Here is a 25,071-nt window from a genome sequence, read left to right as displayed (position 1 = left end):
CTGACTAGAGAGCGGGCCTGACTTCCTATCTAACTCATTGGAGACCCACGGACTATCATTAGTCGGACTTTATCTTGCAAGTCAAGTCAAGTCAAGAGAGTTCATTGTCATGTGTCCCAGATAGGACAATGACATTCTTGCTTGCTGCAGCACAACAGGATATTGTAGTCATAGATACAGAACAGATCAGTGTGTCCATATACCATAGAATATATATATATATATATACACACACACACATCAATAAACAGATAAAGTGCAATAGGCTGTTACAGTTCAGAGTTTGCTTGTAGTTGTGTTTAATAGTTTGATGGCTGTGGGGAAGTAGCTATTCCTGAACCTGGATGTTGCAGATTTCAGGCTCCTGTACCTTCTACCTGAGGGCAGCGGAGAGATGAGTGTGTGGCCAGGATGGTGTGGGTCCTTGATGATGCACTAAACGTTATTCCCTTTATCCTGTATCTGTACACTGTGGACGGCTCAATTGTAATCATGGATGACCGTGTAATATTTCCACTGGCTAATCAGGACGCAACAAAAGCTTCTCACTGCTCCTCGGTACATGTGGCAATAAATTAAACGTAAGTTCCGGAGATGATTCGACAGTGAACCTGAAAGAACATCAATGTACTCAACCACGGTAGGTTTACTGGAATGAACAGGACCAACATCATCCTGCTACAAAGGCAGATTTATCCTGTGCGCACTATTTACCCTGGGAAAGACAGCAGGAAGTGGCAAACAAAGAATCATTGGGATGCTGAAATTTCAATGAAGAAATCCAGAGCAAAAATGAACTTCAACTTACCGGCTTGCACCAGAATAAACTCCTTGGATTCCATACCAACGAGGTTGCTGGCTGTGCAGTTGTAGGGACCAAAGTCGTTTTCCGAGTCTGGTGTGACCTGGGGAGGGAGGGAATCATCAGAATGTCATGGTGGCGCAGCGGTAGAGTTGCTGCCTTGCGGCGAGTACAGCACCGGAGACCCGGGTTCGATCCCGACTACGGGTCCTGCCTGTACGGAGTTTGTACATTCTCCCCATGACCTGCGTGGGTTTTTTTCTGAGATCTTCGGTTTCCGCCCACACTCCAAAGACGTCCAGATTTGTAGGTTAATTGGCTTGGTGTAAATGTAAAAATTGCCCTTAGTGGGTGTAAGGCAGTGCTCATGTGCGGGGGTCGCTGGTCGGCACGAACCCGGTGGGCCGAAGGGCCTGTTTCCGCACTGTATCTCTAAACTAGACTACTAGCAATGACCTGTTGCATCTATCAGCAAGGATCACCACCACCCGGGTCATGCCCGCGTCTCGCTCCTACCGTCTGGCAGGAGGTGCAGAAGCCTGAAGTCCCACACCACCAGCTTCAGCAACACACCTTCCTCCACCCTCGGTGTTGTAGCTCAGGGTCTGCTGAAGGGTCTCGACCCCAAACGTCAAGAGCACCAAGGCTAATTCTTTGTATGTGTACAAAGGGTTTCCACCACAAAGGTCACCCTTTCCTTCTCTCCAGAGATGCTGTCTGTCCCACTGAGTTCCTCCAGCTTTTTGTGTCTATTATAGTTTAGTTTAGTTTAGAGATACAGATCCTTCGACCCACCGAGTAGTAACAATAGATCTTCACATCTGGCTTCACATCTGGCAATATACAATAGATCTTACAATAGATCAATATACAATAGATATTTGGCATCAGATCAATATACAATAGATCTTACAATAGATCAATATACAATAGAGATATGGCAATAAATCTTCACATCTGGCAATAGATCTTCACATCTGGCTTCAGTTTAGCTACCAAGGTTAGAAATACTGGCATGCAATACTACAGTTTAGTGGTATGATGTTACAAAGAATCATGCCTCTCCTATGTGGACTGAATATTCCGAGCTCAAAGCGTGCCACTCTGACCCTTTCCAGGCCCAAGACGTATCAAATGCCCTCCTGAGCGAGGACAGTGGGACCGTGCGGAGTGGTTAGCGTGAATCGTGCCACAAATCTCCGTCTGAACTCCTTACCTGAAGGTAGTTGATGGTTCGGGTGCTGTAGACCTTTAAGCTGCTGTAGTTGGAGCTCGGCAACCGCTGGCCGTCCCGCAACCAGGTCACCAGCGCAAGGGGGTGGGCCAGGACCTCGCAGGTGATATTCACGGGGTTCCCCTCCCAGGTGTAGACGGTCACCGTGCCCTGCAGCTTCGGGGCGTCTGAGATCGAGAGACAAGAATGACTGGAAAGGTTTTTGTTTGTAAAAAATAAACACACTCCACTCGATATGTAATAAAAATGGAGCTGCAGATGCTGGTTTATACCAAAGATACAGACACTTTAGACTTTAGAGATACAGCGTGGAAACAGGCCCTTCATCCCATGCAGTCCGCGCGGACCAGCAATCACCCCGAACACTAGCACTATCCCACTCACTAGGGACAATCTACAATTTACACAAGCCAATGAACCTACAAACTTGGAAGTGTGGGAGGAAACCGGAGCAGCCGGAGAAAACCCACGTGGTCACAGGGAGAACGTACAAACTCCGTACAGACAGCACCCGCAGACAAGATCGAACTCAGGCCTCTGGCGCTGTAAGGCAGCAACTCTACCGCTGCACCACCGTGCCACTCAAAATTCATGAGCGATGGAACGCCCCAGCAGTTATCAGTATTGGAAGGGACCTTGAACTGAAACATTGGCTCACTTGCTCCCTCCTGAGATGCTACTTGGTCTGCTGAGCACTCCCAACATCTTGTGTTCCGCATGAAATGGACACTCTGTTTGTGTATCTGAACGGAGTTGCACATTCTTAATGCATGCAACCTGCAGCTAACTGCACTGTTAAACAAAGGCGCTAAGACCAGAGCTGGATGTAAACAATTATTTATTCCTAATACTTGAGGCAGTCACTGGGAAATGTAACATTCCTCTAACACAATGCTAATGTCAAAAGGTGAGCAGAAAAAAAAACCTATTGTGAATAATATGGGAAGATTAACACAGAAGAATTCTAATTATTTTGCTGCAGCAGCTGACAATGTGAATAAAACAACTTCATCGAATCACGCATGTAATTTCTAACCAATTATCTCCCTCTGCCTATGCAGCGGTCGATTATTTAAATCGTTTTGACGACCGTATTATTAAGTATTGGGGTGGCACGGCGGTAGAGTTGCTGCCTCACAGCGCCAGAGACCCGGGTTCGATCCCGACTACGGGTGCTGTCTGTACAGAGTTTGTACCTTCTCCCTGTGACCTGTGTGGGTTTTCTCCGAGATCTTCTGTCTCCTCCCGCACTCCAAAGACGTACAGGTTTGTAGGTTAATGGGCCTGGTATACAATGTAAAATTGTCCCTAGTGTGTAGGTATGTTACAAAACCTACCTGAATCGTCATTGGGAATCTGCCCTCAGCCAGGCCCGCGATTTTGGCGCTGTTTGGAGGGGGCGGGTTTAAAACGCGATTTTTACTAGGCTGTACTAATCGCAGATGTTCAGCCTAGTAAATCATTAACGAAAAATCGCTGCAAGACCCGGTCGCAAAAGGTATTATTAGTTTTATAGGCCTCGATAATATAGTTATAATAGTTTTAAAATTACTCTCTGATTTCGCAACCTCTCGCAGCCCCAGGGTTTTATAAAGCAAACAATTAAAGGTATGTACCTTATTTTTACATTAAATGGGGCATATATATAACCCTGAATATCAAGTTATCTATAACGAATAGTTCATTTTGGGCTTTTTATATCCCGCAGTATTTTTCTCGGCATTTGAGGGCACTAATCCAGCGCTATGTCAACGTTCTAAACCAGCGCGTTCCACATGAACCCACTAGAAAGCCGATTTAAATGGGCATTTATTTACAGCAATTGAACACTAAATTCCTTCCATTTGGCCTATAAATTAATGTAAATTAGATATAAAAATCATGTTATATTGTGAATTATTTGTGAATAATCTTTGGACACTTAGGCTATTTAAAAATGTTAATCTTTCCTTAAGAAATGGGCGTTTGACTATCCAAGATCACAGCTTTTTTGTAATGTCCATTGAAAATCAATAGGGAACAAGATGCTAATTTCCGAGTATGAAAATGGTCATAACCTTTTTAATACTTGAGATATGAAAGTGAATTTGGTGTCAAATTAAACTTATTGTTATGCTTTATCTGATGGGATAAATTGCAGACTTGATTTTTTAAATCTCAAAATTTTGTAACATTGCTATAGTGTGCGTAGGGTAGTGTTAATGTGCGGGGATCGCTGGTCGGTGGGCCGAATGGCCTGTTTCCGTGCTGTATCTCGAAACTAAACTACACTGAATGATGGCATGTACTTTGTAATCTCACTCTACCTATTCAGTGGTTGGGTACTATAATAACTTTGACGACCATATTATTAAGATGCGATCACACGAGCAACGTGTAGCTAGAGATTAATGAGGGAAGATATTCCCAGGATTGTACAATTTATTTGCAAGCAAGGATTGAATTGGCTTGGGGCAGTGTGATGATTTATATACGTGTATTAAACTATGAGGGCTCTATCGATAAAATGGCAGGGGATGCGTTACCTTTTGCTGAAAGATTCCAAGACAGGGGGAGAAATTTAAAGCAATTAGCTAGGGTGACGCAGTGGTAGAGTTGTTGCCTTACAGCGGCAGGGATCTGGATTCGATCCTGACTACGGGCGCTGTCTGTACGGAGTTTGCACGTTCTCCCCGAGACCTGCGTGGGTTTCCTCCCACACTCCAAAGACGTACAGGTTTGTAGGTTAATTGGCTTGGTATAAAGAAATTTAAATTGTCCTCAGTGTTAGTAGAGTAGTGTGAGTGTGCGGGGACCTCTGGCCGGTGCGGACTAGGTGGGCCGAAGGGCCTGTTTCCGCGGTGTATCTCTAAACTAAACTAAAATTAGCAGAGAGGTGAGATTTTTTTTAAACCAGAGAATGTTCAGAATCTTAAACTCTCTGATGAGGCAAAAATCTTCATTGGATTTTAAAAGACCTGAACATACATAGAGAGGGGACAGAGAACAGGCAAGTAGAATTGAACCTGGTACCTCTTTGTTGGTCATTGGACTGAATCAGCTTGTGATTTGGATGTAAATTTATCTCCTTCTAGATCTCATGAAATGAAAAGGTGAAACAGTAACAAAGATGTATGTGTTTCTGTTAGGCTTGGTTTAGTTAAAATAATTCTCTACTTTCATTGTTAATGCAATTAAAATCTCTGAATATTTCATAATTCCAAATGAAAATGAAATGCCTTAAATCCCATCAAGGCTGCTCACATGTTTGTATGTGATTTGCTTCTGAATGAAATGTAATTAAAATTTAGAGAAATTAGTCCATGAATAATTTACATGGCCAGAGGTATCCATGATGAACTGCATTAATAAGTTTGGAGTTTAAATTAGGCATATTTTGAAAACAAGCACCCAGGAAAAACTAAAGCCACCCTCCCCTTCCATTGACTCCATGGACAAGCAGCCTCAGCAAGGCCACCAGCATAACCAAGGACTAGACTCACCCCGGTCACTCCCTCTTCTTCCCTCTCCCATCAGGCTACAGGTGCAGAAGTGTGACCACCCAGATTGAGAATAAGGGGCAAGCCATTTAGAACGGAGACGAGGAAACACTTTTTCTCACAGAGAGTTGTGAGTCTGTGGAATTCTCTGCCTCAGAGGGCGGTGGAGGCCGTTTCTCTGGATACTTTCAAGAGAGAGCTAGAGAGGGCTCTTACAGATAGTGGAGTCAGGGGATATGGGGAGGAGGCAGGAATGGGGTACTGATTGGGGATGATCAGCCATGATCACATTGAATGGCGGTGCTGGCTCGAAGGTCCGAATGGCCTACTCCTCCACTTACTCCTACTCTGTTGTCTATTCAGGGGCAGTATTTTTCCCCAGCTGTTATCAGGCAACTGAACGGTTATATGATAGACTTTTTTCTTCCTTCCTTCCTTCAAAGGAACTGATTTCCAAAAAAAAAGTTAATTTATGCTGCGTTTCTATACACCGATTACTACACTAAATTGCCAGTTTGCTGTTGGTGCCATCCAAAAATCAGAAGCTTCTGAGATATTTATTTCATGAACTGCATCCAAATTTAGAAACATAATTTGAAACATCGTTTGTCAATGCTGTAATTATGCTACATACTTAAGCCAAGAAATACTTTTTTTAATGTGAATTTGAATCCAGGTAATTAAATCATATTCTGGATCGAGGGCGAGAGAATCCTCATTCATTGTTTATTTCTGCGAATCAATTAACTGCTTAATACCTTAAAAAAAAAAGCAGAATGATGCAACAGAACATTAAAAAAAAAACTTTCCTAAAGTTTGGTTTGAGCGTATAAGCATTAGATCCAATTGAATTGGGTGGCACGGCAGAACAGTACAGTTGCTGCCTCACTGCGCCAGAGACCCGGGTTCGATCCGGGCTATGGGTGCTGTCTACACTGTGTTTTTGCATGTTCCCCCTGTGACCACGTGGGTTTTCTCTGGGTTCCCCGGTTTCCTCCCACACTCCAAAGACGTACTCTGGAAATCTAAACATCTGTAAATGGTATTAAATTCTCACTTACACTGAACTTCGAGGTACATGAACTTTGTGTCGTGGCCCACTGGGTTTTTAGCTCTGCATACATATTCCCCCGAGTCGGTGTGTTGTATGTTCTTGAGCGTCAGTGAAGAAACTCTTGCGTAGCCGTGCACCTCGATTCTCCCATCCATGGTCTGTCGGAAGGAAAAATGTGGCATTAGCAATGGTTTATGGTGACACAATGATCACAACATAGGCTGGCCTCAGGTACTGCAAGATCTCTCTACCATTCAACAGTTCTCTGCAGTATTCCCCAGGTTTACATTCCATACAGAACTAATTTCAGTACAAAAAGCCCGCACTGATCAGTAACAGTGCAAAAAGCCTGCATTGATTATTTAATTTGCACTGTTCATTAACTGCTCATTAACCGATGCTTTAAAGCCCCACAAGTTGATGAAAACCGCTTCCCCATTGTGAAATCCTACGGTCTAACTAATGGATGTAAAGACGCCACAGAGGAATTTAAATAAACAAGGAAATGCAGAAATGGCACCTATCCATGTTCTCCAGGGATGCTGCCTGACCAGTGAAATTACTCCAGCAGTTTATGTTATTCCTTGGCAAACTAGCATCTGCAGTTCCTTGTTGCTACAAGGAATAGCAGATCCTCCAGATACTGCCTGCCCTGCTGTGCTGCTCCAACACTTTGTGTTTGTCATTACAAAAGTATTGAAGTTGTTGTCGATGGGCTGTGCGATTCGTTAAAGTCCAGTGCAGCTATCTTTTAAGACGGCAGAATTTTGCTTCTCTCAAACTACCTCAAGCAAAATGGCTCCAGAACACGATGACTCTTTGCACGCTATCCCAACAGAGGGTGTACTCATATCCGTTTCACTCGTTAACTTGTGTACGACTGTACTCAAATATGATCTGAAGATGGAAACAAAATGCTGGAGTAACTCAGCGGGTCAGGCAGGCAGCATCTCTGGAGAAAAGGAACAGGTGACTTTTCGGGTCGAGACACTTCTTCAGACGTTCTCATTCGTAACGTCACCTGTTCCTTTTCTCCAGAGATGCTGCCTGACTCACTGAGTTACTCCAGCACTTTGTGTCTATCTTTGGAATGAACCAGCATCTGCAGTTCCTTTTTTATTGTCTATTGGATTGGAACATGTTTATTTTTTACAAACAAAAACCTGTCTTTCTTGTCTTTTGCGTCTATCTTCAGTATAAAACAACATTTGTCGTTCCGTCCTTCACATATCGTATGATTTGACTGGACAACTCGCAGAATGAGCTTCTCACTGTATCTCAGTATACGTGACAAGAATGAACTAAACCAAACTACCTGGGGAATGGAGTTCCAAGTTGTCTAGACAACACATGCTCACTTTGCCAATTACTTCATCCACAATGTAAACAGAATATCCTGGTACTGAACCCTCGGTCATTCCTGCTCAACCAGTCCTCACTGCATCATCCACAAACAATTAGAAACCCTGATCAGTCAGAGCCTGGAACTTCAACACTCTAGTTCTGAAGTCTGAAGAAGGGTTTCGGCCCAAAACGTTACCTATCTCCTTCGCTCCATAGATGCTGCTGCACCCGCTGAGTTTCTCCAGCAATTTTGTGTACCTTTGTACTCTAATTCAAAACTGGTGCATCTTCTGATGCTCTCGTTTATGCATCACTCCTTGATTTCTTTAACTGCATTCCTTCCCTCCCCTCCTCTCGCATGTGACAAATGCTTCCTTACACCGCTGCACAGTGGCGCAGCGGTAGAATCCCTGCCTCACACACCAGAGGCCCAGGTTCGATCCTGACTACAGGTGCTTGTCTGTACGGAGTCTGTACGTTCTCCCCGTGACCTGCGTGGGTTTCCCCCGGGTGCTCCGGTTTCCTCTCTCACTCCATAGACGTACAGGTTTGTAAGTGAATTGTCTTGCTAAAATTGCAAATTGTCCCTAGTGTGTGTAGGATAGTGCTAATGTGCAGGGATCGCTGGTCGGCGCGGACTCGGTGGGCCGAAGGGCCTGTTTTCGCGCTGTGTCTCTCAACTTAAACTAGGATTTAGGCATCATTTATCAAATTAGCGGGCAGAGACTGGCTGATATTCCATACCTTATCAACACAGCAAGAAAGCCCAGACACTGATCATAGTCACTCCCTCTCACACACAGGGCACCAGTGAAGTAAAGCTTAGAATAGACACACAATGCTGGAATAACTCAGCGGGTCAGACAGCATCTCTGGGGGAAAGGAATAGGTGACGTTTCGAGTCGAGACCCTTCTTCAGACTGTGAGTCAAGGGAAAAACGAGAGATATCTTGGTTACTTTTTTGCATATCTTTCATTCATTGGTTCTATATCTTCCCATATCACCATCTATATCTCGCGTTTCCCTTTCCCCTGGCTCTCAGTCTGAAGAAGGGTCTCGACCCGAAACGTCACCTATTCCTTTTCCCCAGAGATGCTGTCTGACCCGCTGAGTTACTCCACCTTTTTGTGTCCATCTTCGGTTTGAACCAGCATCTGCAGTTCCTTCCAGCACCAGCAAAGCTTAGGAAAGGACGAGAACATTTGCAGGGAGGAATTCCAGAACAACAGCAACTAATCCCAGGAATTGTTGCAGTATTTTCAAATCCAGAGAGGTCGATTTCATTTTCCATCATCATTCAGAAATATTTGCATTGGCCACTTTAAATTCAAGACATTTTCTTGTGAACAAGCCAGGGAGTATTACATATTAGTTGTAAAATGCCAGAGCCATATTATCATATTTATCATCTGGGTTTAGTTAAAATACATTACATACGATGCAAGGCGGAATAGGTGAACTTACTAATCAGCCAGTGGGGTTGTTTGTGAAATGGTGTTAGGAATATTATGAGGCACTAAATGACGTTTATAGCTTCAGCGGGAAAACGCATTGGGCGGCACAGTGGCGCAACGGTAGAGTTGCTGCCTTACAGCGCTTTCTAGCGCCAGAGACCCCGGTCGATCCAGACTAAGGATGTTGCTTGTACGGAATTTGCACATTCTCCCCGTGAACTGGGTGGGTTTTCTCCGGGATCTTCGGTTTCCTCCCACACTCCCAAAGACGTACAGTTTTGTAGGTTTATTGGCTTTGAAATAATTGTAAATTGTCGCTAGTGTGTGTAGGGTCCCGTTGATGTGCGGGGATCGATCGCTGGTCGGTATGGGCTGAGGGGCCTGTTTCCGCGCTGTATCTCTAAACTAAACGAATGCTGTGAAGTGGTGACGAGATGTATGGGAGTTCAGCAGACACGACGTGTTACTTGTGTTTGGACCCTTTCCTGCTATTTTTGGCTGTCACCTTCGCTGAAGTCTTCTCCAAGTTGGTCTGCCTGAATATTGCCCGTGGGATTTTTAGCACTGAATGCGATCGCGTGCGTGCGCCTGTATGTTATCGTGCATCGATCCAAGGTCAACTTTCTCCATGAGCAAAACACAAAGTGCAGGGGGAGTTTGGTGATTTAGGAGATGGGGTTGAGAGAGAAAAATATGATCGAATGGCGAAATTAACGTCCAAACCTGTACAATTTTGGAGTGTGGGAGGAAACCGAAGATCCCAGAGAAAACCCACGCAGGTCACGGGGAGAAGGTACAAACTCCGTACACACAGCACCCGTAGTCAGGATCGAACCTGGGTCTCTGGCGCTGTAAGAGCAACAACACTACCGCTGCACCACCGTGGCACCCTTATCATTCAAAGCCCTTTCCCCATCAATGTCGCCTTGCGGCTCAACCTAGACAATTACTTACACAAACAATGGGCAAGTACTTTATATTTAATAATCATGGGCAGTGGAGCAAGTAAGTCCCAGAATTGTATCTAGTTTAGTTATAACTCCTCACAAGAACAGAGACAGGGAAATAATGCAAAAAAAAACCCCAACCTAAATATGTTGTTAATGCAAGGATAAACTATACTTGGCAGCAGCAGCAACCTTTGGCAAGGGAAAGGGAACTAAAGCCCCCCGTCCCACTTTCAAGAGTTTTCCCCTTGATTCGAACTCGGCGAATTACGGTAATAGCCGTTCGTAGGTACTCGGGACTATTTTTCTTACTCGTGGACATTTTTCAACATGTTGAAAAGACTTACCTGATGCCCCAAGTACCTAGGGCTGGCATTACGAGCCGCTACGAAGCATCTACGCACTCGCTACCGACATTCCCCGACATTCACCGAGTTCGAATCAAGGGGAAAACTCGGGATAGTTTGTGAGTAACTCGGGAAAGTGGGACAGGGCCTTTACCTGACACTGTGAACCTAGGTAATGGATTCTAAAACTCAACCTGCCAAAAAAACTATTTGCGATGAACTGCACTCGGGTCATTTCCTTTGGCTCTTCCTCGGATGTAGAAGTAGTCCATGCCATCGTGCAGAAAGACCCGGCTATGCTCAGGGGCGGCCGCAAGTGCCAAGTCACACCAACACCACAGGAGTGCCTGGCATTGAAAGGGAGCCCATTGCAAATCCTTGGGACTCAATGTCTGATTATGGAGGAACTCCCCACCAGCAACTCCCTTGGGGAGTGCCACTGGGCAGGACCTTAACAAAGCGTATGACTGCACTGGGCCTGTACTTGCTGGAGTTTAGAAGGATGAGGGGACACTCGTTGAAACTTACCGAATAGTGAAAGGCCTGGATAGAGTGGATGGGGAGAGGATGTTTCCAATAGTGGGAGAGTCTAGGACCAGAGGACACAGCATCAGAATAAAAGGACGTTCCTTCAGAAAGGAGATGAGGAGGAATTTCTTGAGTCAGAAGGAGGTGAATCTGTGGAATTCATTGCCACAGACGGCTGTGGAGATCAAGTCATTGGGTATTTTTTTAAAGCGGAGATTGACAGGTTCTTGATTGATATGGTATTCAAAGGTTATGGGGAGAAGGCGGGAGAATGGAGTTGAGAGGGAAAAGATAGATCAGCCATGATTGAATGGCGGAGTGGACATGGTGGGCTGAATGGCCTAATTCTGCTCCTGTGACTTATGAAAAATACTACAGCTACAGGAGCAGGTCAGAAGATGGGTATCCTACAGTCGGTGACTCAACTCCTGACCCCTCATCTGACAACCACCTGCCAGGTACAAGTCAAGAGTTTGATGGACCACCCTAGACAAAGCACAGTGGTGTAGCTGGTAAAGTTGCAGTGCCAGAGACCCTGGTTGGATCCCCCCCCCCCCCCCCGCGGAGATACCGCCTGTGTGGAGTTTGCACGTTCCTTCGTGGGTTTCCTTCCACATCTCATGGACGTGCGGGTTTGTGGGTTAAACGGCCCCTGTCCAATTGCTCCAGTGTGCGGAAAGTGGATGAGAAAGTAAGATGACACAGAACTAGCGTGAACGGGTGATGGGTGGTCGGTGTGGGCTGAAGGGGCTGTTTCCACGTTGTATCTCTAAACTAATCTCTAAACCTTCCACAACTCCAGGATAGCCAGGACAAAGAGGCACAGTCAATTGGCATCCATCCACTTCCCGAACCATTTGGCCCCTCTCCCACCAGTACATCTCCTGTGCAATAGGCACCATCCCCTGCAGTGTAGGTACTTGCCAACGTTTCCCGGCCAACACATCATATTCCTTCAGGAACGTAGATCGGACCAGTCTAGAGGGATATAGGCCAAACACAGACAGGTGGGACTAGTGTAGATGGTGCATATTGTTCGCTGTGGGCAAGTTTGGCCGAATAGTCTGTTTCCACACTGTATGGCTCTATGGCTTCTGCCCGTTATAATTTATGCTTTGATGCAGTTCACTGGAATGAATCCTAACATTAAAATCCATATTCACCACATGCTCCATCGGTTTTTTGTCATAAAGTCTACACATGCGCCACTAGCATCATAGAGTCTTGCAGCGTGGAAACGGGCCCTTCGGCCATTCCTGTCCACATCGGCCAACATGTCTCATCTACACTAGTCCCACCTGCCTACATTTGGCCCAAATCCTTCCAAACCTATCCTATCCATGTACCTGTCTCAATGTTTCTTAAACACTGCGATAGCCCCTGCCTCATCTACCTCCTCCGGCAGCACGTTCCATACACCTACCACCCTTTGCATAAAAAAGCTACCCCTCGGGTTCCTATTAAATCTTTTTGCCCCCTCCCCCCCCATTCACCTTAAACCTATGTCCTCTGGTTCTCGATTCCCCTACTCTGGGCAAATAACTCTGTGCATCTACCTGATCTATTCCTCCCACCAGGTAGCAGCTAAATATAATAGTCTCTGAAACCAAGGTGAAATCGAAGAATGTAACCAGTTAAAGTTCTGTAACGCTTTTGTTTCCAACAGCAAACCTAATATGAAAGATAATGAAAGGGAAATGACTGAGGTTGGACTGTGTTGCTGTTCCACTGTGCACTGACCCGTAGAGTGGGTAGATTAATGAAAAATCTTTCTGGGAGCAGCTGTACAAAATGAGGGTTACGTTTTCCACAGAGGGGTTGATGTCAGCGTAATGGAACATCTTATCAAACAGATAGGTTTTACACCACAAGATGATACGGCCCTCAACGTTCTCTTGTTTGCACATGCACCTTAAACAAGAATAAACATTTTAACCCGCAGAAGCCTCTTTATTTAAAAGTGCTTGCACAAAGTATATTTACTGCAAAACAGTGCTTTTAGACAGTAGACAGGGCGGAAACAGGCCTTTCGGCCCACCGAGTCCCTGCCGACCTGCGATCCCCACACATTAACACTATCCTACACACACTAGGGACAATTTACAATTTTTATTGAAGCCAAAGACATACAGGTTTATAGGTTAATTAATTGCTTGGTATAAATGTAAATTGTCCCTTGTGTGTGTAGGATAATGTTAATGTACAGGGAGCGCCGGTAGGAGCGGACTTGGTGGGCCGAAGGGCCTGGTTCCGCGCTGTATCTCTAAACTAAACGGGTCAGGCAGCATCTATGGAGAACATTGGAGATAGTCGGCGTTTCAGGTCGTGACCCTTCTTTAGACTGATTGCAGGGTGGGGGGGGGGGGGGGGGGGGGGGGGGGGGGGGGGGGGGGGGGAGGGGGACTGGAAGAAGAAAAGGGAGAAAAAAAGTGGACAAAACAGAAACGTTTTGTTGCTTCCAGTCCCAGCCTCCCTCCATGCAGATGACCCAGACATAGACTGAGGCGTTGAGGCAAATGAAACGATCCTGGCATGAGCTGAACACAGATGCAACAATGGGGGGATGGAGGGTTGATGAGGACATGAAAGCAGACTGGCATCTGGAGAAGGAAGGGTGCTGCAAACAATGGCCGTCTATGTGACGTGGCTCGCGGGCAGCTGTGGGTTCTTGTGTTCACTGTGAGCTGAAATGATTGACCGTCATTTTAACTCTGACATCCTTTCATCTGAAGGAACCGTGTGATGCATGCTGAGCTCTGGGCTCTACGACTGGTTAACTGGGGCAGGCTTTACAGCCAATAAATATCTTCTCCCCTTCTCCACCGGCACTGAACATTTCCAATTGATCCTGAACAATAACAGCATTCACGACGCTTGGACAGGTGCATGGACAGGAATGGTTTAGAGAGACATGGGTCAAACGCCAGCAAATGGGACCAGCATAAATTGGCATCTTGGTCAGCATGGACTAGATGGGCAGAAGGGCCTGTTTCCACGCTGGGCGACTCTATGAATTTAATGGTGGCAGAGTGGCGCAGCATTTCAGAGTTGTAGTCTCACGCGCCAGAGAACCGGGTTCGATCCTGACCTCGCGTGCACTCTGTGTGGAGTTTGCACGTTCTCCCTGCGACCGCGCGTGGTTCCTCCGGGTGCTCCGGTTTGCCCCCACACCTCGAAGACGTGCAGGTTTGTGGGTTAATTGACCCCGGTACAATTACTCCTGGTGTGCAGGGGGTGGATGTGAAAGTGGGATTATATGGAACTAGGTTGAACTGGTGATTGATGGTAGGAATGGACTGGGTGGGACGAAGAGCCTGCTTCCACACTGTATCTACAAACTACACTGAACTAACATATCAGAACGTTTGAGTTTAGTTTATTGTCACGTGTACCGAGGTACAGTGAAAAGCTTTTGTTGCGTGCTAACTATTCAGCGGAAAGACAATGCATGATTACAATTGAGTCATCTATAGTATACAGATACATGATAAAGGGAATAATGTGAATAGCACAAAGTAAAGGCCAATTAAAATGGTCCGAGGGTCTCCAATGAGGTAGATAGTCGCTCAGGACTGCTCTCCAGTTGTTGGTAGGGTGGTTCACTTCTTGATAGTGACTGGGAAGAAACTGTCCCTGAATCTGGAGGTGTGCGTTTTCACACTTCCATACCTTTTTCCCCGATGGGAGAGTGGGGAGGATGGATTGGACAGGGTTCGGCCCTGTCCTTGAATTGGCTGCTGGCCTTGTCATGGCAGTGTGAGGTGTAGGTCGAGTCAGTGGAAGGGAGGTTGGTTTGTATGATGTACACTTCTCTGCAATTTCTTGCGGGCCATACCCCAGTCCTCTCTTATTTCTTCTCTCCTTCGTGAAATCCTCCGCCCTATATATTCAATTTACCACCATCTCAACGTAACCCATTTTTTCCCGTAATCTCCAAAGTGTAACAATGGCACGTTTGTCATTATAGACACAAAAAGCTGGAGTAACTCAGCGGGACAGGCAGCATCTCTGGAGAGAAGGAATGGGTGACGTTTCAGGTCCTTCGAGCCTGCACCGCCATTCAATATGATCATGGCATCCTGTACCTGCCTTCTCTCCATACCCCCTGATCCCTTTAGCCACAAGGGCCACATCCAACTCCCTCTTAAATATAGCCAATGAACTGGCCTCAACTACATTATGTGGCAGAGAATTCCAGAGATTCACCACTCTCTGTGTGAAAAATGTTTTTCTCATCTCAGTCCTAAAATATTTCCCCGTTATCCTTATCTAACTCTCCCTCCTAACCCCATTCTCCTGCCTTCTCTCCATAACCCCTGACACCCGTACCAATCAAGAATCTATCTATCTCTACCTTAAAAATATCCATAGACTTGGCCTCCACCGCCTTCTGTAGTAAAGAATTTCAGGGATTCACCATTCTGTCACTAAAGAAATGTAAACTACTTACAGAATGACTTCCATCCAAATCCATTTTTTTAAGTACAACCTATTGTTTCACAACAATCTTAGTAAGAATTAATATTGATTGCATTTTAAATGTATTTACTTGACTTTAATTTCACTAAGTGATCATAACAAACTGCCAAGAAAATACCAATTAATTTATAATTTTATTCTTTAATTGTGAGTAAAATTTAACAAAGACTCAGGGTGAGTTTTAGTTTAGTTTTGTCTTAGACTGTGTCCGAGATGCTTCTGCAAGTAGGATTTGAATATATACGGCAGCATCTCCGGATAGAAGGAATGGCTTGAGTTCGGTTTGAGGCCCTCCCTTCAGACCGGTTTTTAATTTCACAATTAAAATCTCAATGTGACTTGATTAGAACTAGGTGGCAGAGTGTAGAAAGCAAGAGGGAAGTTCCCTCTACACCTCGGGCTCAGCTCTGCATTGAAACACACTGCTGCCCCCACCCCTGCATTGACTCCATTTCCCTCATACTATGTTTTTGCCTCCATGGCCCAACACCACTGAACAAAGTACCTGACTACCGCGCGCAGGCGTAAAACCTTTGCTAACCAGTCACACAGCAAAATAACATGGTAATAAAACGAAGATAAGGGAAGGAACTGAGCTGATCAGATGGTTCAAAAATTAATTTGCAACACAATTAAAAATAAAACGAATCAACTGAAGTAGTCCTCGTCGGTCAGATCCTATCCGTGCACAGTCACATCAAAGGAGATGAAAGATGAAACGGCTGGCACGGTGGTGCAGTGGGTAGAGTTGCTGCCTTACAGCGCCAGGGACCCGGGTTCGATCCTGACTACGGGTGCTGTTTGTATGGAGAATAGTGAAAAGCCTGGATAGAGTGGATATGGAGAGGATGTTTCCACTTGTGGCAGAGTCTAGGACTAGAGGTCGTAGCCTCGGAATTAAAGGACGTTCTTTTAGGAAGGAGACAAGGAAAGATTTATTTAGTCAGAGGGTGGTGAATCTGTGGAATTCTTTGCCACAGAAGGCTGTGGAGGCAGTTAGTGAATATTATTAAGGTAGAGATAGATAGATTCTTGATTGGTACAGGTGTCAGAGGTTATGGAGAGAAGGCAGGAGAATGGGGTTAGGAGGGAGAGATAGACCAGCTATGATTGAATGGCGGAGTAGATGACCCGAATGGCCTAATTCTGCTCCTATCACTTATGACCATACGACCACACTGCCATCAGGAGTCTGAAAACTGTAACGTCCAGGTAGAGGAACAGCTCCTTATCAACAACCATTAGGCTATTGAACACTACAAACTCTAATTAAACTCTGAACTACAAACAGCCTTGGCTGTCCACAGATTTGGACCCTGTGCTTTATTTTCAAACAACAAATGATTGATGTTCTTGACATAAATTTCAAGTGCACATTTTAAGAACATTTTAAGACATTTGGCACAAGGCACTTAATGTTAAATTAATATTGCTTCCTGTAATACAGCACATTTGTGCGGCACGATGGCGCAGTGGTTGAGTTGCTGCCTTTCTATACTGACCACGGGTGCTTGTCTGTACGGAGTCTGTACTTTCTCTCCGTGACCTGCGTGGGTTTTCTCCGGGATCTCTGGTTTTCTCCCATATTCCTAAGACGTACAGGTTTGCAGGCTAATTGACAAATAGCCCTGTCCCAAGGTACGAGTTAATTCCACGAGTTCTCCCGAGTTTAAAAAAAATCAAACACGTGGTAAGCACGGAGAATGAACGTGGCGGGTACGTCGGAGCTCGGGGACATCTCTTAGCGGCTCGTAACGCTAACGGCAGGTACTCGGGAAGACTCGCTAACGGCAGGTAAGCACGGGAAGACTCGTGAAGATTTTTCAACATGATGAAAAATGTCCACGAGAGCCCCGAGTACCGACGAGTGGCCATTACCATAAATCTCCGAATCAGGGCAAACTCGGGAGAACTCTTGGAATGAACTTGTACCGTGGGACAGGGCTGTTAGTATAATTGTAAATCGCCTCTAATGTGTGTGTAGGATACTGCTGGTGTGCGGGGATTGCTGCCGGCACGGGCTGGGTGGGCCGAAGGGCCTGTTTCCGCCAAAGCTGGATACAAAATGCTGGAGTAATTCGGCATTTTGGACAGGCAGCATCTCTGGACAAAAGAAATGGGTTGAGTTCGGGTTGCGACCCTCCTTCTTCAGACCGATATTAAATTTCACAATTTAAAAATGTGACTTGGTTAGACCTGGGTGGCAGAGTATAGCAAGCAAGAGTCTGAGGAAACTACCCTGTAAAAATCCTACGCAAAAGGATTTGAGTATAAGAGCAGGGAGGTTCTACTGCAGTTGTACAGGGTCTTGGTGAGACCACACCTGTAGTATTGCGTACAGTTTTGGTCTCCTAATCTGAGGAAAGACATTCTTGCCATAGAGGGAGTACAGAGAAGGTTCACCAGACTGAATCCTGGGATGGCAGGACTTTCATATGAAGAAAGACTGGATAGACTCGGCTTGTACTCGCTAGAATTTAGAAGATTGAGGGGGGATCTTACAGAAACTTACACAATTCTTAAGGGGTTGGACAGGCTAGATGCAGGAAGATTATTCCTGATGTTGGGGAAGTCCAGAAGTAGGGGTCACAGTTTAAGGATAAGAGGGAAGTCTTTTAGGACCGAGATGAGAAAATCATTTTTTACACAGAGTGGTGAATCTGTGGAATTCTCTGCCACAGAAGGTAGTTGAGGCCAGTTCATTGGCTATATTTAAGAGGGAGTTAGATGTGACCCTTGTGGCTGAAGGGATCAGGGGGTATGGAGAGAAGGCAGGGATGGGATACTGAGTTGAATGATCAGCCATGATCATATTGAATGGCGGTGCAGGCTCAAAGGGCCAAATGGCCTACTCCTGCACCTATTTTCAATGTTTCTATGTACACCTCACAGGCTCAGTTCTGCACTGGGACACACTGCGCTGTATCTCTAAACTAAACTAAAACACAAAGATGTCCACACAGACTGATCGGTTGTCGACAGGCACTGTCTGAAAATAACTGAGAATTTCCAGTTGAGCAAAGACAAAACCATCAAGCTGATCATTAATACCACATTCTGCATTTAATTTTCACTTCCAATTTTCATTATCAGGATCTTCAAATATTTAAACCGTAGTTATCATTTATCTGATTTTAATACTTCAATGGGGGTTTTTTTCCTGCAGGATCAAATTAAAAGCCATAATGTGTAGGCATTATTTTTTAAAAAAAATCATCACAATAACTTCTAAGTGCCTCAAAGATTGGGTGAACTTGATAATACACTGTTTACGGGAACAGATTTTTGAAGTACCTGCCTTAAATATGTTAACAGAAGTTCTTAATTGTGTAGTATAGAATTAGCAATTAAGACACCAGCTATTTGGTCATACTATTAAAAATCCTTGCACAGTTCAATGCAAGTTCTGGATAGACACAAAATGCTGGAGTAACTCTGCATCTCTGGAGAGAAGGAATGGGCGACGTTTCGGGCCGAGACCCTTCTTCAGACTAATGTCAGGGGAGTGGGCGGTACAGAGATGAAATGTAGTCGGAGGCAGTAAGACTGGTGGGAGAAATGGGAAGGGGGAGGAGATGGAGATAGAGAAGTCAATGTTCATACCGCTGGGGTGTAAGCTACCCAAGCAAAATATGAGGTGCTGTTCCTCCAATTTGCGCTGGGCCTCACTCTGACAATGGAGGAGGCCCAGGGCAGAAAGGTCAGTGTGGGTAGACAAAAATGCTGGAGAAACTCAGCGGGTGCAGCAGCATCTATGGAGCGAAGGAAATAGGCAACGTTTCGGGCCGAAACATAGAAAATAGGTGCAGAAATAGGCCTTTCGGCCCTTCGAGCCTGCACTGCCATTCGATATGATCATGGCTGATCATCCAACACAGTATCCCATCCCTGCCTTCTCTCCATACCCCCTGATCCCTTTAGCCACAGGGGCCACTTCTAACTCCCTCTTAAATATAGCATTTATTTCATTCTTGGGGAATGGGAGAGGGAGTTAAATAGTTGAGTAACCGGGAGATTGGGTAGGTTTAGGCGGCCTGAGCAGAGGTGGTCAGCGAAACGATCGCCGAGCCTGCGCTTGGTCTTGCCGAGTATGATACAAGTTTGTTTCCTTTGGATATTAATAATGCATCATTTGCTGGTCAGTACCAAGTGTTCCTACAATACACACATTTCCTCCACCTGTTTGAGCAAAAAATAAACATGAAATAAATGTATTGAGTGTAGGACCTTCAGCTTGGAGTTTGAAAAATGACAATGTATGTTGTATGTGAACATTGAAGCAGTGTATGTGTGGGAAGCAACTGCAGATGCTGGTTTATACCAAAGACAGACATAAAATGCTGGAGTAACTCAGCGGGACAGGCAGCGCCTCTGAAGCAAAATGATGGGTGACGTTTTGGGTTGGGACCCTTCTTCGGAAAAATGTAGCAAAGGAACAGGCCCTTTGTTCCCACCAATATCTGTGCCAAACATGTTGCAAACGACAACCCTTATCTGCCTGGACATAATCCATGTCCTTCTGCTCCCCGCATATCCTTCTGCCTATCAATAAGTCATTTAAATGCCACTGTCGTGACCAAGTGAATAGCTACTAATATAAGCAGTAGATATACAGTTCATGCAATTGTGACAGACTATCTCCTGTACTGACGGAGTCTCAGCTTTGAAATGCTGCTCCTTATCTTTGCTGGCCCTATGTGACTAGGCACTGGCAGTCATCCACTTGTTTTTTAAGTGGATGGCTGCTGTGTTGGCACAGGATGTAATTCCAAATTTCATTGAAAGGATCCAGAAGGGGCAGCAGAGCGGCAGACCCGCTGCCTTACAGCGCCAGAGTCCCGGGTTCGATCCCAACTACGGGTGCTGCCTGTGTGGAGTTTGCTCGCTCTCCCCGTGACCTGCGTGAGTTTTCTCCGGGTGCTCCGGTTTCCTCCCGCACTCCAAAGACGTGCGGGTTAATTAGCTTCTGGGAAATTGCCACTGGGACAACACAGAGCTAGTGTCTGAAGAAGGGTTTCGGCCCGAAACGTTGCCTATTTCCTTCGCTCCATAGATGCTGCTGCACCCGCTGAGTTTCTCCAGCTTTTTTGTGTACCTTCGATTTTCCAGCATCTGCAGTTCCTTCTTAAACACAGAACTAGTGTTATTGGTGATTAATGGTTGGTAGACGCTGAGTACTGGAGTAACTCAGCGGGTCAGGCAGCATCTCTGGAGAAAAGGAATAGGTCACGTTCCGGGTTGGGTCCCTGATGTCACCTATCACCTTTTCTCCAGAGATGCTGCCTGACCCGCCGAGTTACTCCAGCATTTTGTGTCTCCCTTTGGTGTAAACAAGCACCTGCGGCTCCTTCCTACACATGATCAATGGTTGGTGTAGAATTGTTGTGATGAAGGGCCTGTTTCCACACTGCATCTCGGAACTCTTAGACACTGGCCACCCGGGGCGGCGACTGCGGGTGCTTGGAAGGCCCCGATCACGGATGAACATTTGGGAAGATCGGAGGGGAGGCTGGCTGGACAATGGTGCCTTCCTCACCTTGGTGCCACTGTGTTATGTTGCGTCGTGGACTTTCTGTGTTCGTGCTTTTTTTTTTAAATTCTATTTTATTTTTTTAATATGTTTTAATATTTATTATTTATTTATTTTTATGATACTGACTGTAAAGGGAAATTCATTTTGTTGTCTCTAATTGAGACAATGACAATAAATTTGAATACAACACAATACAATACAAAACTCTTAAACACTGGCCTTGGAACTTGACTGAGATTATTGGTGAGAGATTCAGAGGATCCATTGCATCAGCTACCTCTGACAAGCCCATAGGTTACATTCATTATAGAGATCAAGTTGAAGTATTGATTACTGACACACACTGCAATTGAAAGCTGAAATGAGGAGCAATCCAAGACAACAGTGGCCATCAAGATACACGTGTATAGGTCATGTTCCAGCCACTCTCTGTTCTATAGAGTTCCAACAAGGCTAGTCTACACTGAGTATTCAGTAAAGTGCATGCAAACGCTGACGCACGTGAGCATACATGAGCTGAGGGCATTAGAGAACAAAAAGGCAATAAAAGGGCAGCACAGTGACTGGTAGAGCTCAGAGTGCCAGACACCCTTGGCTCGATCATGACCTCGGCTGCAGCCTGTGCAGTGTTTGCATGTTTGAACATTCTCCCTGTGATCACGTGGGTTTTCTCCAGGTGCTCTGGTTTCCTCCCACATCGCAAAGATGTGCAGGTCCGTAGGTTTGTTTGGCTTTTTGGTAAATTTTCCCCAGCGTGTAGGATAGAACAAGTGTACGCGCGATCGTTAGTCCGCGCATACTCGGTGGGCCGAAGGGGCCCTGTTTCCACGCTTTATCTCTAAACTAAACTAAACCAACCTCTCCACCTGTCTAGGTCCCATCATCGACCGTGGGGAGTAACTGCAGAACTTCAGCCGAGGTGCATCAGATGTTCTCACAAACAACCTTTTCAACATACAGATTAATCGACCATGTCCTTCTCTTCACCAGCCTTTGTCACCGCCTCCACCCATCTGCCGATTAAGCAACCCCTCACCTGTATCCTCCTATCACTTGCCAAGCATCGTCCCAATCCCATCTCTTGTCTTGCTTTAGTTCCCCTACTACAATCAGTATGAAGAAGAGGCCCGACCAAAAACACCACCTGTCCTTGTCCTCTAGAGTCTGAAGAGGGGCCTCGACCCCAAACATGGCCATTCCTTCTCTCCGGAGATGCTGCCTAGCCCGCTGGGTTACTCCAGCTTTTTCTGTCTATCCTCTTGAGAAGCTGTCTGACCCGCTGAGTTACTCCAGCACTTTGTGTTAAACCAAAGATTTCAGCACCTAGTCATTGTGTCTTTACACACACAAACTAATCCTATACCCCACTGTGTAAAGTTTAGACTTTAGAGACACCGGCCCTTCGGCCCACCGTGTCGGTGCTGACCAGCGATCACCCCGTACACTAACACCATCCTACACTAGGGACAATTTACAACTTCCCTGAAGACCAACTAACCTACAAACCTCTTCGTCTTTGGAGTGTGGGAGGAAACCGGAGCATCCGGAAATAACACACGGGGGTCACAGGAAGAACGTACAAACTCTGTACAGACAGCACCCGCAGTCAGAATCTAACCCGGGTCTCTGGCGCTGTGAGGCAGCAACTCTACCGCTGCACCACTGTGCTGCCCATAGAACAGGGGTGTGGAACCTGCGGACTAAAGGCCCCATGCGGACTTCTAGGCCATGAAGTGCGGCCTTTTGAATGAATCCAAATTTTGTAGAACAAATCCTTTTATTTTTATTAATATTTTGTTCGTCTTTCATTATTTTAATTTTAATCTTAAAATGAACCTATTTAAAATACCAAAGAGTAAAAGAAGATTCAACTAAATAATCCTCCCCGACTGATGGCCACAATTAAAACATTAGTAAGTCACGAGGGCGATTTTAACAAAATAATGTACATTTTGAAGTATATCTAATTGAAGTTTCTTGAATGTGGCCTTATTAGATTACAGCTAACTTAATGTGGCATTCCAACATGAAAAGGTTTCCCATCCCTGGTCTAGAAGTTATTTTGTTTTTTTTTAATTTTATTTTTATTAGAAGTACGGTAAATTACAATACTACACAACACATATATCTTAATACATTTTTTGTACCGCTTCATTTTTTTTTGAGCTTTAAGAAAAAGATAGAAGTAAAGAAAGTAAAGAAAGTGCGCAAGAGTCGTGAAGTGCAAGAGTGTTGGGAAAAGAAAGCCCCTTAGAAAAGAAGTCTAGAAGTTGGTTCCCTCCAGACTCCCTGCTGGATTTAACATAGAGCAGCACTGAAACAGCCCCGCATGGTAACTGTAGCAAACATGATGACAAGTTAGCCTCATCTCCTCTGTCTGCATGGGATCCATATCCCTGCATTCCCAGTATGTATATCCATGGGCCTATCTAAAAGCCTCTTAAACATCACCACCGTCTGCCTCCACCACCACCCCTGGCAGTGAGTTCCAGGCATGTTTACAGCCGGTGTCACCAGCATTCTGTTGCCTGTCTATTGTTAAATTAACACCAACATAACATGCAGTGAAAAATCCCCCAACATTGCATTGCCGTTAACCTTAACAGATCTGAGTGGAAATATTCGGAATCATTCATTCAGTCGGCTCGTCAAGAAATGGTCAGATTTTCTGCCATGAATTTAATTACTGCGCTTTGTCACCTTTGCTCTTTATAAGATTGCATGTTTTTTGGTGTTGTTGTGACATTTTTCATTCCAGCTTCATGAATTATTAAAGAGCCAGCGCTCTCGCTTGTCATCGACGGATGTTTCAAATGCCAGCCCACTGCTCCACACTTGCCCCTGTGCACTGGACGAGGATGTTGCCGGGCCTCGAGGGCCCGAGCTATAGGGAGCGGGTGAGCAGGCTGGGACTCTGTTCCCTGGAGCGCAGGAGGATGAGGGGCGATCTTATAGAGGTGTACAAAATCATGAGAGGAATAAATCGGGTAGATGCACAGAGTCTCTTGTTCAGAGTAGGGGAATCAAGGACCAGAGAACATAGGTTTAAGGTGAAGGTGAAGGGGGGAAAGATTTAATAGGAATCTGAGGGGGTAACTTTTTCCATGCAAAGGTGTATGGAACAAACTTCCAGAGGAAGTAGATGAGGCAGGTACTATTGCAATGTTTAAGAAGCAGTTAGACAGGTACATGGATAGGACAGGTTTTGAGGGATATGGGCCAGCGCATAGTGGGGACTAGTGTAGATTGGTCGGTGGGAGCAAATTGGGCTGAAGGGCCTGAATCCACTCTATATGACTCTACGACTCCCGTTTCCAGCCCAGTAATCATGAACTCTTGGCTATTCCTATACAGGTAGCTGTTATAACCAGTTTCCAGGAATATTAATTGGATATATTATAATAAAAAGGAATTGCAGATGTCGGTTCATACTAAAGATAAGACACAAAATGCTGGGGTAACTCAGTGGATCATGTGACTCAGTGACTCACTAGAGAACAAGGATAGGTGACGTTCCGGGTCGGGATCTTTTTTCAGACTGATTGTAGGAAGAAAAGCGCGGAAAATATTTGTGTTTTGAGTCGGGACCCTCCTGCAGTCTTGACCCGAAATGTCATCCCTCCAGAGATGCTGCCTGACCTGCGAGTTGCTCCAGCACTTTATGTCCTTTTGACTATTGATCAGCATCTGCAGTTCTATGTTTCTACACCTCTATTGATGCTGTACAAAGATACTCGATTAAACTATGTAAGATATGGCCTTCAGTATTTAATATCCAGCTTTAATAAACTTTAGCTATTATAAATAACACTTTTACCTTGCTCTCTTGCCCCCCCCCCCCCTCCCCCAACCTGTTTTACAGTCTAACA

The 25,071-nt window shown here is 45.3% G+C and overlaps 1 protein-coding gene across 9 annotated transcripts in view; it reads right to left on the bottom strand.

The window, feature by feature from the left end:
* The window catches only part of ncam1a (neural cell adhesion molecule 1a), a 335,029-nt gene that overhangs the window by 72,752 nt on the left and 237,206 nt on the right, over window positions 1-25,071 (bottom strand). For all 9 annotated transcript variants that reach the window (XM_055660638.1, XM_055660639.1, XM_055660640.1 and 6 more), the window contains 3 exons: window positions 6,577-6,727; window positions 2,019-2,203; window positions 809-905 (listed from right to left, as the gene is read on the bottom strand). In XM_055660638.1, the coding sequence (XP_055516613.1) occupies window positions 809-905; window positions 2,019-2,203; window positions 6,577-6,727 (433 nt within the window). The remainder of the gene's footprint in view (window positions 1-808; window positions 906-2,018; window positions 2,204-6,576; window positions 6,728-25,071) is intronic.

Source organism: Leucoraja erinacea, chromosome 32 (genome assembly GCF_028641065.1).
Source record: "Leucoraja erinacea ecotype New England chromosome 32, Leri_hhj_1, whole genome shotgun sequence".
Classification (NCBI taxonomy): Eukaryota; Metazoa; Chordata; class Chondrichthyes; order Rajiformes; family Rajidae; genus Leucoraja; species Leucoraja erinaceus.
The sequence above is the reverse complement of the archived record's forward strand: the minus strand, read 5'-3'. Positions and strand labels throughout refer to the sequence as shown.